The following is a 16,550-nucleotide window of genomic DNA, read 5'->3' as shown; positions in this document are numbered from 1 at the left end:
GGTATATTAAAACTGTCCCTAAGATTAAATAGAGTTTTCTGTGTAATAGATAAATTGCAGCTGCAGTAGGTTTCAGACGTATAATCCTGCAAATAATGCAGGAATGCAGCGTGTACGTTTATGTTATAAAAATACTAATGGACAATAATTACAGTAGACTTTAATAGATAGTCTAATTAGCAGATACTAATGTAATGCTTTCTTTTGCAGCTCCGTAAAGCCATTATAGATCACATCTCGGACTCCTTCTTAGATACCACTGTTCCACTTTTAGTTCTCATTGAAGCTGCTAAAAATGGAAGAGATAAAGAAATAAAGGAATATGCTGCCATATTTCGAGAACATACCAGCAGGCTTGTGGAGGTATGTTTGATTGCACTTTTTTTGAATGTATGGTGTAAGTGACTTGTCACTGCACATTTCCTTTGCTGGCAGATACCATAAAACAATTAAGTCTGGCATTTCAGAAACAAATAAGGGGCCTAGGGTAACAGTAAACATAGTACATTTTTTATATAATGGCATGCAGTAAGATAGTGGGATTTGTGGTGTCAGCATTTATATAGTATTTCATTGCATAGAAAGTAGGTGGTGGGGAATTCTAATTTGAGAAATTAGTGTAAGTCTTTCACAAAGGTATTGGGTGGGAACTTGATCAAATGTGTGATTCTAAGGAGCATTAGCTCAAAGTGTTTAGAATACTACTACTCAAAGACACCGTATTAGTGTTAGTTGTTTGCCAGCTTTCTCACTTTGAGAGTTTATAGCCTGTGTAATGATACGCTGAAGAGGAAACGGTGCTCTGACACACAGTTTAGAGCGATGAACCCTATAGCAGACTGAAAGCATGTTGATGTATATGCTGAATAAATTAACTTGCATACATTGTATACTCAGTATTCATTTCTAAAGGACATACTTCTTTATTACTTATAAATGATACTTCTTCATCACTTAGAAATTTGCAAATATAACTGGGGGGAGGTTTTACTTTGTTGGACAATCAGTCCTGCAAATGTGACTAAATATTCACTGACTTAAACTCACGCAAACTAGAGCTTGAAACACTGCTGGAATACCGAAGTTGTGGATTTTGAAGGATTATTATCTCAAGTGCCTGTAAGGAATGTGTTGCTAATTTTAGGGGTTTTTTTTTAAGCTTTTAGTGCTTTTCTGTGCAGTAATGCAAAAATGGGAAAAATCAATGAATTCACTCTGTGGCTGAAAATTTACTTAGGAAAACTATTTGGCTCAGAATGAATTCATTAATCTTGGGTGATCTACAGAAAATGAAAGACAAATAGGTAAACAGCTAAAGTTGGAGTATTGCATTTATGTTTCTCTTCATGGTTATGTAGTTACAGAATAAAACTAGTTGTTATTCTCCAATTTACAAGAGTGTCTCATTTTGACCATGCTGCAAAATCAAATGAAAGCTAAAACACAAACCAAAAGTTTTAAAAGTTTTTCAGATTTTTAATACTGAAGTTAAACCAGCCTGAAGTGGCTCCATTTTTAGAAAGGACAGGTGATCTCTGAAGATCAGATAACTTAACTGAATTTGGAATTGAGTCCAGGTCAGCTGAAATACCCAAATCATTGTTCAATTTAGAAGATGTGAATCTAAAAATCCAATATTCATTTCCTTTCATGGGTTTGAATTTGTTTCCCAAATGCAAGGAATAGCTGGCCATCAGGGTAGGTTTGTGATTAAAGGGGCTGATGGCTGCACAGATACACTGCCTAGAAAAATCTACGAGGACATGTAGCAGCTGCCTGTGAACATAAGACTGCCCAGAAGATAGCTATCCTTAGCGATGTAGGAAAAACTATAGCAGAGTTTTGCAATTCCAGCATAGTTACTACCTAGAAAGGAGGGCAGGGAAAAAAAATGTCAGATGTCCTTTCTCAGCATGGACATTACTAGTCCATATAACAGTGTCCCCTCTGCAAGGTGATAAGCAGACTAGACAGCAATGCCTCACTTACAGGGATTTCCTTCCTTCTCCTCACTGAATGGTTAACTTCAGAACCCTCTCTTTTTACCTAAACTTACTACTTAAATGCTCTTAAGCAGAGCAGTCTATGAAGGAAAGTACGTGTATAGTTCATGAATGCCAATACTAGTGGAGATTCGTTTATCCAGATTATTCTGAGGACATCAGACATGTTTCTTTTACAAGCAAATTAGTAAATCATAAACAAATCATGTGAGTGGGTAAAAGCAAGAGTCTCGTGACTGTTGTATAAAAGGGGTTCTATTATATGGTAGACTGGTATTTACTGTATGTGTAAATATGCATGTGTACATATTTATATTTATGCTGTGAGTTACTATGCTGCCTACAGTGAAGAAAACATACTTTTAAAAATGTTTTAAGTAGCTGGCTTTCAGTGAGACTGCACACAGTGCCACCTCCTATTGTTGAATTAGTTGTTCCAAATTGTTGCTCTTTACCAGTGCTTATATCGTATGCTGCTATTGAAAATTAACGTAAAATAAAATTGAAGTTATCTTCTGGATACCTACTAGAACTGAACAAGAGATACCGGGCACAAACTTAAGCATAGGAAGTTCCATCTAAACACGAGGAGGGACTTCTTTCCTTTGAGGGTGGCAGAGCACTGGCACAGGCTGCCCAGAGAGGTGGTGGAGTCTCTGACTTTGGAGAAATTCAAAACCCACCTGGACACTGTCCTGTGCAACCTGCTGTAGGTGACCCTGCTCTGGCGGGGAGGGGGAGTTGGACTAGATGATCTCCAGAGGTCCCTTCCAACCCTGACCATTCTGTGATTCTGTGAAGTATCTTATTTAAAAGTTGCTTGTATTGGTTTAATGCGCTTACCGGTAAGTCTAAGTGAGAGCTTGATTGACAGCTTTTTGATAAACTGTACTGCTAAACTCTCAAGCAAATTATTTAGATAGTACTTGTACTGCATTCATCAACTGCCAGCCTATCAGACGCAAAACAAACCAAAAATGAAAAAATAAAAACAGCTAAGCAAGTGGTCACAAAGGGGCTTTGTACATATCACGGAATCACAGAATCACGGAATTTTCAGAGTTGGAAGGGACCTCTAGAGATCATCTAGTCCAACTCCCCTGCTAGAGCAGGATTGCCCAGAGCACATTACTCAGGACTGCATCCAGGCGGGTCCTGAAAATCTCCAGAGAAGGGGACTCCCCAACCTCCCTGGGCAGCCTGTGCCAGTGCTCTGTCACCCTCACTGTAAAGAAGTTTTTCCGTGTATTTAAATGGAACTTCCTATGTTTCAACTTGTGCCCATTGCCCCTCGTCCTGTCACTTGGAACCATTGAAAAGAGCCTGGCTCCATCCTCCTTCAACCTGCCCTTTAGATACTTGTACGCCATAATAAGGTCTCCCCTCAGCCTTCTCCAGGCTAAAGAGACCCAGCTCTCTCAGCCTTTCCTCATAAGGCAGATGCTCCAAGCCCTTAATCATCTTAGTTGCTCTTCGCTGGACTCACTCCAGCAGTTCCCTGTCCCTCTTGAACTGGGGAGCCCAAAACTGGACACAGTATTCCAGTTGTGGCCTCACCAGTGCCGAGTAGAGGGGGAGAATGACCTCCCTCGACCTACTGGCCACACTCTTCCCTATGCAGCCCAGGATTCCACTGGCCTTCCTGGCGACAAGGGCACATTGCTGGGCCATGGATAATTTACTGTCTACCACGACCCCCAGATCCTTCTCCTCAGAACTACTTCCCAGCAGGTCAGCCCCTAACCTATACTGGTGCCTAGCATTCTTCCTCCCCAGGTGCAGGACCTTGCACTTGCTTTTGTTGAACCTCATTAGGTTCTTCTCTGCCCAGCTCTCCAGTCTGTCCAGGTCACGCTGGATGGCAGCACGGCCCTCTGGGGTGTCAGCCACCCCACCCAGTTTGGTATCATCAGCAAACTTGCTGAGGATACACTCTGTCCCCTCATCCAGGTCATTAATGAATATATTAAACAAAATTGGACCGAGTATTGAGTTATCTGATTTTTAAGAAAAAATTTGGTCGTTTCCAACTGCATCATCAAAGAAAAAGAATTATGGCAGCTGTTTTGTGGAAAGTGTAATACCAATTCAACTGATATAAATGGTATGGCATTTAAACACATTAGAGCGGTACATTTGAAGCATATTTTGGTTTTTAGTGGCCTAAAACCTGTTAAGCTGAGAAGATACATATATTTTTAAATTGACAGTAGTAGAGCACTGCACTGTTGCTTTAATTTGACAAGGAATACAACAGATAGATAGACTTAGATCTTACTAATCTTAGTTTTCACAAGTGTACGTACTTCAGAAATACACACATACTCCAGAAATTGAGAAGTGGCAAATATGTATGGAGCTTGGTTTCCAACTGAATGTGGTGCCCTGGGTAATGGGTATTCCATAGAAATCAGGTATAGCTGAAAGTGCTGTCAAAATGAGGTAGCCTGATTCTGCAACAAGGACAGTACAGATATGAAGGAGATGAGCTGGCTTTGAATCCTTGCTACTTCTATTATCCATTTATTTATCAAAGAATTTACTTGGTGAAACTTCTAATGTCTAAACATCACCTATCCCCTTTGGGACAGCTGCCCAGCCTTCCGCCAGGGATATGTTTCATAACAAGGTGTTGTCTGCCACCTGTAAGATTTTGAGTTGGATGACAGGTTAATTCAAGATCCAACCCTCTACAACTTTTCCAGAGTTTATGAGAAGGCTGTCAAGCATCTTTGTATTTTAACAGAAGGTTCTTAAATGACAGTTAGGGTTTGCATGTTTGCAGGAGAGTCCTCACATTCATTCCTTTGTTATTTATTTCCTTCACTGTTACAAAAGCCAACAAACAAATCCCCTTACAGCTTTCAGGTTATGAAATATAAATCTGGAAAGCTAGTCATGTATGTTATTGCAGAACTGGGCTTGATCTCTGCTACTGAGAAGAACTTAAGTATTGAAGTGCAAGATGGTGGGTGGCATATATCTGGCTATGGAATACTAACAGAGACAATAGTTGGAGGTAAAATATTTTAAAAGCTAAACAACTAAGAAAAAGTTGTTGCAAAAAATGGCATATGACCATAACTGTACTAGAGAAGGCTGGTAGGTGACGTAGATGAGACGTCAGATAATTGTAATATAACTATGAAGGCAGTTTTACCATCTACATGTAGTTGTGACATCCAAGGTGTTGGATGGATTGTAGGCACCAAGTGATACAGCAAAGGCCAGCGATGCAAGAAAGACGGCCCATATTGTTAAATTAAAAATACGTTATTTATCAGAAGAAAGAAGCTTTTTTCTTTGGTCAGCTGCATATAGCCTTTATGGAACATAAGGACATAGTGAAGCTGCTTGCAAGCATTGAGATGTGAAAACCAGCTCAGATGCTGGCAATCCCTACTTTTTGTCTCGGAGAGCAAAAGCTAAGAAAAAAAGCATTCTCACTGTCCTTTTTTTCTGACTGTCAAACACCCTAGGTGTGGATCTCAGCCCCTTATAAACCTTTGACATCCGTAACAGCCTGTGTTAAAGAATTTCACAGCTTGACTATGTGTTGTGTAGAGAAGTATCTGTTAAACCACCACGATTGTTTCATTTGCTGTCCCTGAATTCTTGTATCAGAAGAGAAAATGAGCACAAGTCTTATTTTCCTTCTCCATGCTACTTACAGATGTCTGTCATAGCCTCCTTCAATTGTCTGTTTTCCAAGTTGAGTATTTCTAGTCGTCTTAAATTTTCCTTGTTTGGAAGCCATAAAAGGATCATCTTGCTACCTTCCCTGTACCTTTTCCAGCACCTTCCAGCTCAGGAGGTGGTAGGCCAGAAATATGCATGCTATTCAAGATATTTCATGATGTTCTCTATTCCCACACCTATTTCATAGAATCATAGAATGGTTTAGAGTTGGAAAGGACCTTGAAGATCATTGAGTTCCAACCCCCCTGCCATAGGCAGGGACACCTCTCACTAGACCAGGTTGCCTGAGGCCACGTCCAGCCTGGCCTTGAACACCCCCAGGGATGGGGCCTCAACAACCTCTCCGGGCAACCTATTCCAGTGCCTTACCACCCTCAAAGTGAAAACCTTCTTCCTAATGTTTAATCTCAACCTGCCCTCTTCCAGTTTAAAGCCATTCCCCCTCGTCCTATCGCTACATGCCCTAGTGAAAAGTCCTTTCCCAGCTCTCCTGTAGGCCCCCTTTAGGTAGTGGAAGGCCACAATAAGATCTTCTCGGAGCCCTCTCTTCTCCAGGCTGAACAGCCCCAACTCTTTCAGCCTCTCCTCATAGGAGAGGTGCTCCAGCCCTCGGATCATCCTCGTGGCTCTCCTCTGGACACGCGCCAGCAGATCCATGTCCTTCTTATGTTGGGGACTCCAGAGCTGGATGCAGTACTCCAGGTGGGGTCTCACAAGAGTGGAGTAGAGGAGCAGAATCACCTCCTTTGACCTGCTGGCCACACTTCTTTTGATGCAGCCCAGGATACGGTTGGCCTTCTGGGCTGCAATCGCACACTGCTGGCTCATGTTGAGCTTCTCGTCAATCAGCACCCCCAGGTCCTTCTCCTCAGGGCTGCTCTCCAGCCATTCCCTGCCAAGCCTGTATTTGTGCTTGGGATTGCCCCAACCCAGATGTAGGACCTTGCACTTGGCCTTGTTGAACTGCATGAGGTTGGCTTGGGCCCACCTCTCCAGCCTGTCCAGGTCCCTCTGGATGGCATTCCTCCCCTCCAGTGTGTCTACCTCACCAAAGAGCTTGGTATCATCGGCAAACTTGCTGAGGGTGCACTCGACCCCACTGTCCATGTCACCGACAAAAACGTTAAACAGTACAGGCCCCAGTACTGACCCCTGAGGAATGCCACTCGTCACTGCTCTCCACTTGGACATCGAGCCGTTGACCGCAACTCTTTGAGTGTGACCATCCAGCCAGTTCTTTATCCACCGAGTGGTGCATTTGTCGAATCCATGTCTCTTCAATTTAGAGACTAGTGAATTTAATTCCTAACAGTGTTTCTTCTCAGACAACTGCTGAACACTAAACTGCAACATTCACCAAAAGTTTATATGATATTCCCAAAATTTTATTCCTGATTAGTACTAGACTGCTGAGATCCATCATATATACACGTAATACTGGATTATTTTATTTTCTAAAATGACTCTCTTTGCATCTCTCTAGATTGAATTTAATCTTCTGTGTTACCACCCAGTCATCTAGTACCATGAGGTCCTTTTGCAAATCTTCATTACTTCTTTTATTTAATACTCAGAATAACTTGGTAAAAGATGTGTAAAAAAAGTGAATAAAAATTTAATGCAATTGCTGTGACCACTAGGAAATTTCTGGCTCATGGCTTTCTCACAATTTCCTGATGTTTTGTTCCCAAGGTTGAAAAAAAGTGATGCTAATCTATTTGTATCAGCTGAGAAACGTTGGTTACTCAGCCACCCCGATTCTTGGAGGAGTCGTAGGATCTACATGCCTGGATCTCAGTACTGCACACGCAGTACAATTCATAGTTATCCCTTTCTTGGCAGCCTCAGGGAGGGCATTCTTCCATTGCCTCCACGTATGGAAAGAGGTCTGTCCATTTCTGCTTGATTTTAACAGTGCTCTTCTAAAAGATATTTATGGCATAAGAAAGCTTTATGACTATTTCATTTTCATCATAGAAAGGTCATTTTTTGCACTTGAAGATATGTTCTGTGAAATTAGCTATATGTACTGTCTGCTGAAGTTTAATTCTCTCCAAAGTAAGGAAACAGTATTTTTTAAAAATGTAGCTTTTCCTGATTCTAGTCATGAGTTCAACGTCAGTAAGTCTCTCCTCTTTAAAAAGCAGTGTCTTGGCTCTGTCCTGTCAAACACACTGTTGCAGCTGAGCATGTTTCACACACCTACGAGGCTTCAGAGCAACATCGTTTTGCTGGGGTGAGGATGTTAGTGTTGCACCAATGATAAATGTGTTGATATCAATTTAAAAATGGAGAAAGGAAACATATTGTAATAAAGACATGATACTGCATTCTCAAAATAATCAGCCAGCTGTAATTTGAGTCAGCGCAGTTTTATTACCTACGTCCTTTGTAAATTAATATACACTGTTATTCTATGGCTCTTCTCAGTTGTAAATGATACTGTTGTTGCCATATTGATAAAACCATTAGTGTTTAATTTTCCTTCCATGATATTTCACTTGATTGCAGAAATTTACAAAGTAAATTTCTGAATTTGGTCCAGAAAGACCTGTGCATTTGTATAGTCAGATCTCCAGTCACATAAAAATCGATTTTAGTATTGCAGCCAGCAAGCCCAACGGTGATAGATAATGCAATGATTTGAGATTTGATTGTGTTAGTCTTTTTTCAATTTAAAACCTTATTTACCCCGTTTACTCGTAACCCAAGATAAAGATATCCCAAAGAAGATTTATCTTGCTTATATTAAGTGCATATCTCTCCTTTCACTAAATGACTGGTTGAGTCTGGATGTCTAACTTCTAGGTAGCTGAAGTGAGGCGAGATGAATTGTATCTTGAGAGATGTGTGTTTGTCTATTTTGAGACATATGTTATGTTGCATTTTCTTATGTTTCATATAGCAGGTTTTAATCAGGTGTGTCCCGTTTTTCAGTGCATTTTTTGCATCTGTTTTTGAAAGATCAAAGATGTTTGACTAGTAAGTTATGATATTGTTTTGTGTATAAATACAATAGACCGAGCTGGACATTATAAAAACAGAAGTTCATCTTCTCACAAAGGTTTCTCCAGCAACGAATTTGATATGGAAATTAGAAGTACTGCTTGCAATATCAAGAGAGATTTTCTGTGGTTTCTATTTTAATCTGTAAATGAAAGCTTCTCAAATAGAAACAATAGGTCTTGAGAAAGAAGATACTTTTTTTTCCCTGTCTTTATATATTAAACATTAATTGAGCTAAGCTAAATCGCACGCTAAACTGACTCACTGCTCATGTTGTAATTTAAGAAACAAACACTATCCTCATAAGCCAATGACCTTTGTAAATCAGTCTGAGGATTAATATCTCCTACGAATATCTCTCTTCTGAATTAGCATTTGGAAGTTACAGTTTTTCCTTTAAAAATTGATTTAAGACATACAGTTCAGAAGTATGTATATAAATTCAGTGAAGTACAAAACATCAGTGAAATGGAAAGACTGAACACCACAGCAGATGTGGGGCGATGACATTTACAAAGGTAGCAACAACTGCAGGTAATATCTTCTTCCTCGTTTTCTTATGTTTTCTCTCTCCTGAGTTTATTAACTCCTCTATGCTCTTACCCTAGACGTTCTAGTTTCTGTTAGAAAATGCATATGCTTGGGATGTTAGCTACACATATGAGGAATATTAGCTGATGCTTGGTGGACAGTGCTAGTATTCAAAAAGCTCAAACAGCGGCAAAGTATTTGAGATACCTTGGTTAACATCTTCGCATTATTATAGCTGCACAGTAATTGCACAAAACAGGATCTCTTGGTTGTAAATGTGAATAGTTTCTTGAGATATAGGGAGGAAGTGAAATAGTCCTAGTTACACAGTAAAAAAAGCCCCCGACCAAACATTAAAATGCCCGCTTTGGCTATTATATCGAACACTTCCCACATATGAAATGGACGCTCAGCAGCTGAAGTATTTTCATGAGTGCCAAAGGTCACATTAAACTTGCTTCAGATAGAGGTTATTCTAGGCTACAGTGCCTGATATTGCTCATATACTGCATCAAATATTTGTAAGTCTGAATATTGATTTTGTGACATTTTAAAACTAGGATATATTGCAGAATGATAAAAGCAACCAGATTTGGGTTAAGATGCTGTCTGTACTCCCTATGTCTTTGTCTGTGAGCCTTGGATAAAATTCCCAAAAGATATGTTTCTTTTAGAAAATGCTTGTTATTAATTGGAATTCCTTATTATAATGAGGCAATTTTGATAAAAATATTTCAAAAAATGAAGATTACTGCTTTGAGATTTCACACGTTATGTTTTGCTTTGAAATTCATTTTCATTTAAAATGTTACAATTAAATTGCAAATCTAGTTGAAATATTTGACGATATGGGAACATTTTCGAACAGTCTTGTCTTCTAGGAAGTTTCAAAATTAGCTTTGAATATAAACACTGTTTAAAATTATGAAAATGATGGCAAAGTAGTAATGAAAAGCCTTAGGGGACTTGGTTGTACTTTATAGTCCCTTGTAAGACATGTCTGTTTTTAGTGAATATAGTGTTCAGGCCTGTGGTTCACTTCTACCAAAGCCCAAAACAAATTCTGATATTGAGAGAACAAGTACGTAAAAGTGAATAAAACGGGTAACAAGGAAGACTGAAATGTCACATCTACGCAAGGAAAAAAGCAGGTCCTTTGTAACTAGAAATTTCTTGTTTGGGAAAGCTGACAGGCTGTTCTTCTGAGCTGATCTATCAAAGAGATGTAATGCTTTCTGAGAGGAGGAGTGATAGGCTGGGTGAACTTGAGATTAAAAAAGGAATTTGATGGGAGCAGGGAAGAATCCTCTGATTATCTGTTCTTTTGGCACAGATGCAAATCTCCCACTGCAGTGTTTAAAGGTCAGCTGTACCAAGCAGAGGCTGAGAGGTTTAATAGGAGAAGTGGAGGCGATGATGAAGTGAACTTTGTGTTCCTCTCTTCTCTCAGTATACGAACATATCATATTCTCTGTAGTTTGATCTAATAACACCGACCTCAGATCTACTACTCTGATACATAAACTCGAGGGTTTAGCCTGTTGCCTAATTCTTGCCCTTTTGCTTTCCAGTTTTGACTGTATTCCCATATGACAATGCTGGCTTCTAGGAATTAGGTTTTCTAAGGCTGAATCTCTTGTGAACAACTGACAGTAACAGCACATATATTTGAGTGCATCAGGGTTGTAATGTGTTGATATAGAACAGCAAATGCATGCAGGCTGTACAGAATGTTGTTAAAAAAGCAAGTTTGCCAGTTAATATAAAGATTTCCACCGCAGGAAATCCAGCACATCTCTTGAAGGTGAATTCTCCCTAAGAAATTATTATTTTTTAAATGAAGTTAAAATATGTAAAAGAGAAAAAATCTCGAGTTATAAAAATATATAGAGAGAAATAAATTGTTTTGTTACTTTCTAGTTGAATAAGATACAAGATGCATAGGAACAACTATACTAATACCGTCAGAATCTTAAAGTTAATTTACTTTATGGAAAAAAAAGTTAAGATCTTGGATAAAATTACTTGCTGGCTCTTGTTACTTTAGCTACTTCTAAAACTAGCTTTTAAAAAGATGAGACTGATGTCCTGAATGTGTTGGGAGAATCGTTTGAGTCCAGGCACTCCTTGCTTTCAATATAGGGCTCCTGGCCCCATACCTGGGGAGGTTGTCTCTGTCTCTGGATAGCAGAGCACAACAAGAAGGATAAGGGAAATTAATTTAAACCACCTTCACTGGAGAGTCCGTAGCTTTTTGCCACTTTAACATGACCAAGCTATTGTATGTGGAATGACTATAGTCTGGGCTTGGCACCTTTATTATTTTAAATTTAAGTATAAATATTTTTGTAGTTTGTTGGATTAGAGCCTTTCCCATGTACCTAAGAGCTGGACCCAGAAAAGGTTTGAACTAATGTGAGCCAAACTCATGGAATTGGTCATCCTTCACAGAAATTAAGTTCTTCAAAGGTAGCATTTATTTAATTTGTGTTTCAATGGCACTCTGGAGACTCCATGAAAAGTCTGGGTCCCCAGATTTCAGAAAACAGATGAGACAGATAAACTGTAGGAGACAGAAAGGGAGAACAAATCTGTCATGGGGATCAGTGACGGAGCCTGGAACAAAACAGAGATAAGTGAATCTAGCTAACTCAAAATCAGTCACCGTTAAACTCAGTTAGGAACGTCCATGTAAGAGTTTATCTTAATTAACTCCTTCTATTTAGAAAACCACTAATTGGTGCAATTTCTATAAAGAAATTGAGGTTTGAGATATACATGGATAAAAATTCTTTTTCATTGAATGCTATTACAATTACAATGCCATTTCAGCAAATAATATGAAAGAACTTACATATGGTCCAAATGAAATGTTTTCAGGGTTAAACATGTTAATCAAAACGTTTGCAAAACCCAGCACAGTGGAAATAATAATAAGCACTTGGTGATCAAAATGAATCTATCTTGAGAATAACTTAATAAGCATGCTACGAGAAAACTCGAATCCTTTCTCGCAAGCAAAACACAGGGCCACTGGCTCTTGAACTAAAGCTTTCTACATCTGCCTCTTGTGGAAAACAGCTCTGCGAAAAGTCAGTTTCAACACAGAATCTGCAAATTAATTGTGGTAAGTTGCTTTTCATTTTCTATGCAAAAAGTAAATATTTCTCTTCAAGTACAATGGGAAAATTATCACTACTTCAATCTGTTATATTGACATATTTAAAAAAGATGATAGCTCTTATTTGCCACTTTGTCTGATTTTGTATGTAATTTGCTACATCTTTCTATGTCTAATTCTAAATATTATTGACCCAGAAAACTGTGTTCTGAGAGCAACTCACCATAGCTCTGAAAGAGGCAGGCAAAACCCCCCCCCAAAAACCATCTCGCCTGTGTCTTTTCCCTAGTCTACAACAACCAACCTTCAAGCAGCCCGACGTCTGTTGTGTTAACCTCTGAACATACAGCACATGAAGACTACATTCCTTCACATTACTTTTCTTTTACTCAGAGCTAAGGATCATGGGAACAAAGCTACCTGAATTCTGAAAGCCAAGAAACCCACCCAGATTTGCCGTCCAAAGTAACACATAATTTCCTGGCAGATAGCAACTTAATTGAAAATGGAATTTAACAATCCGTTGATGAATTTTGCTTTACATATTGAAGTACTGCATATAAAAAGTACCGTCAACTGGGAGATTGTCATTACTTTCTAGCACCTTCAAAGACAATAGGGAATTGAGTATTCTCAACACTGCACCCATTTCTATGGGTTTTCATCCCAGAGTGGTAAGCACTAAATAAAAATAACATTTTAATGCTTCGTATCTAGTTCTTTAGCATTGATTTTACGGAGCTATCAGAAAACAAAACGACTTCTGACAGTGGCAAAGCTCCACAACAACTGCATGTGTAGAGGTCAAACTGACAGATTACCAAAACATCTTTATTAACTTTCAGGATACCAGAAGAGAACAGAATCTTTTATCATTCTTCTTAAGAGCATAATCAGATGACTAGAAACATGAATCCTGTTATGTAGAAATTTTTAGGTTCAGACAGTTCAATCCTAAGGAATTTCATCCCCAGACATAAGATCCGAGTCTAGGGCTTGTCATTTTGTTGCTGGCACTTTTGTTGCTGCTATTCTTCTTTAACCCATAATATACTTTCAGTGGTATCATCATATAATCACATCTGTGTCAAAATAGTTGAAGGGTGTACCATCATCCCTATTTTTGCATAACAGTTTAACTTCTATAATTCATGTACATAAATGCACACAGCAGCGGTCACTAGGATGCAGGATTCAGTTTTACAATACGATATGTGGACACAGAACTTAAGTGTGGTTTTCTGCTTGAAAGGGCATATGAAACACGAAGCAGTTAGCATATAGAGATATAAATGCAGAATATTGGTCAGCATGTTGGGAATAAAAGGTACCTTTCAGCAGACTAGGAGGACATTTTCTGTAAATAAGATGAGCACTTTTAAGCACGATCAATATTTATGAATGGGAGGTGGACTTTCATTACGTTACCATACTACTTTCTAGAATCAGTCTATTCTTGACAAATTAACCCTCTTCTCTTATTAAACACATCCTTTATTTTTTTTGCTCCTATTTAGCTAGTTAACAACAATGGTTTGTTTTTGAGAGGAAAACCACCTTCGGTTCGCTAATTTCTATGCATCCTCAGTTTGTGTGATTCAGAATTCCCATTCAACACTCCCCTGTTTATGTCTGTCTTTCACTTTCAAGCGAGACCAGTGTGCAGCCTGCCTTTTCAGGCAGGACTTAGTTAATGGCACATCCATGACATCTGGGCAGTGGAGGTTCCTTTCTTGTAGGTTCTTCATTGCTGCAGTTCAGTTAAATCCAACGATCTTAGCGGATCCATTTTAACAATCCAACTGGTGACTTTGCCAATTTTAGCAGATCTGTGATTAGATAGATCTGTAGCAAGCTACACCTATCTAACTACAAAACCCTGAAATAAACTTTCTCATTTTACTTACAGATAATTTTTTTCTGCAACTTTTTAAAAAATAGAACGTTTAATATCTGAAACACAAATTTAATGCCAGTAAGCCCAAGAGTTAGATCTAAACCCCTGTTTTCCCATGTCAGCTAAAATTAATTTCTGTGCTGAAGGCTCTGGGAGTCCTTCAGCAAACTGACCTGCTTGTCAAGATGGTGTGACAGCTGTCAATAAACAGCATAGACAGCCTTACTGGTTACAGCTTACAAACCCTCTGCTGTCAGGTGTTGCTCTGGTTGGTTGGTTGGTTGCAGATAGCATGCAAAAGGGAAGCCTAAAGATGGTAATGGCCTTTGGGGGGTGTGTGTGGAATTATTTCTAAAATGAAAGGCAGCACAGGAAATATGCACAAATGCTTTAAATGCAAATATGCTTTAAATTCTATTAGAAGAAGCCTGGCAACAGTAATTGAGAGGTGGCAGGCAGATGGAAGGAGGCCTGTACAGACAGGTAACTTGTTGCTGATGCATTGGAGGTGGTAGATGGATGCTTAATGGACAGCTAATGTGATCAAAACAGTGAATTAAGAAAATTAATAAAATTAGCTTAAAGTCAAGCATGTACTTCTAAGCACATGTAAACTATAAGGTTTTGAACCTTGTTAATTTGGGCCTCGCAGAGTTTGAGCATCTTGCAGCAAGTCCTGAATTCATAATGTGAGAATTTTTGCACCGTTATGTAATTAATCAAATAAGGCCCAAATTTCCTATTACTGATTGAGCTGCAGGTGATAAATGGTGACATTTTCATTAATCCTCTTAATCACAGCCTTTATTGCATAAGTGTGAAGTAAGGGAACAAAAGATAAACCACCCAAAGATTGACTTCCTATGTCTGAGGGGCATATTTCAACAGCTAAAAATGTCAGCCACCCAGTGCAGTGAGGCAGCGTGTACTGTAAGTTATGTGAGCTCCAAAAGGGAGAAATTGTCTTGGTCAACATGGACTCCTCATCATAATACACCCAATTAACAGTTTTGCCGATAGAGACAGCTGGCACTTGTGCAGTGGCAGTGACTTTTTTCTTGTATTACTGCAGAAACCAGATTTAGAAATTCCTCAGAATATTAGAAGTTGTGATAATTGTGATTCAAATCTTACGTCCCCAAAAGACTCATTGTTTTGATAGTACTGATCTTTAATGAGCTAGTCACCTATAAAAGGACATTTCTGGAGGTGCTAAAAAAGGCACGTGTCATCAAAATGTTAACATCAGTTTACTAAATCTTGTGCTTCTTCAATACCAAATATCTCTGTGAGCGTGCGTACTTGTTACGGTTTGTTGTTTTGTTGTTTTGTTTTGTTTTTTTCCCCTTGGAACATGGATGCTGTGATACCTGGTGAAGGAGGAGGTTTATTCCTGTCGATGGAGGAGCTGAATATTCATTGTTCTATGTAACCCTCTATGCAAATTGTCAGAAGTACATCTATTAGAGATTGTTATCCTTCTGGCAAATGATGTGGTCCCTCTTGGGTCAAATTGGCCAAAGGGATCTCAAGTTCTTGAGGACAGAGAAACATACCTATAGGTATAATGTGTGTGTGTATAAATATACGCATGTATGCATAGAGTAATAGGTTTGCATTAATTTTACCTCTTTTGGAAACCAGATTTCTAACCATGAAATACGAGGTTTTGTTCTAAGTTGTTATTCTGTAGGCTAAGAGAACTCAAGAGGCATACGGATGACAGGGAGGTGATGAGAGGCAGCCAGCATGGCTTCACAAATGGCAAATCGTGCCTGACTAATCTGGTGGCCCTCTACAATAGAGTGACTGTGTCGGTGAATAAGGGAAGAGCAACAGATGTCGTCTGCCTTGACTTCTGTAAGGCCTTTGACACAGTCCCATACCACATCCTTGTAGCCGAATTGGAGAGAGAAGAGCTTGATGAATGGATTATTTGAGGGATAAGGAATTGGCTGGATAGCTGCATCCAAAGAGTTGCAGTCAATGGCTTAGCATCCAGGTGGAGATCAGTAACAAGTGGTGTCCTTCGGGGGTCCATATTGGGACTGGTACTGTTCAATATCTTTATTAATGACATTGCCAGTGGGATAGAGTGCACCTTCAGCAAGTTTGCCTACGACATCAGGCTGGTGCAGTTGATATGCTTGAGGGAGGGAATGCCACCCAGAGGGACCTGGACAGGCTTGAGGAGTGGGCCCATGTGAACCTCATGAAGTTCAACAAGGCCAAGGGCAAGGTCTTGCACCTGGGTTGGGGCAATAACCAGTACCAGTACAGACTGGAGGATGAA

The 16,550-nt window shown here is 39.3% G+C and overlaps 1 protein-coding gene across 1 annotated transcript in view; it reads left to right on the top strand.

Moving 5' to 3' along the window:
- The window catches only part of CTNNA3 (catenin alpha 3), a gene marked incomplete at both ends in the record, with an annotated part of 521,829 nt that overhangs the window by 312,250 nt on the left and 193,029 nt on the right, over positions 1 to 16,550 (top strand). The window contains one exon of the mRNA XM_082486059.1: positions 211 to 363. Within this exon, the coding sequence (XP_082342185.1) occupies positions 211 to 363 (153 nt within the window). The remainder of the gene's footprint in view (positions 1 to 210; positions 364 to 16,550) is intronic.

This window comes from Vanellus vanellus (genome assembly GCF_965231255.1).
Source record: "Vanellus vanellus genome assembly, chromosome: 7".
Lineage (NCBI taxonomy): Eukaryota > Metazoa > Chordata > Aves > Charadriiformes > Charadriidae > Vanellus > Vanellus vanellus.
Note: the sequence above shows the minus strand (reverse complement) of the source record. Positions and strands in the feature narration are given on the sequence as shown.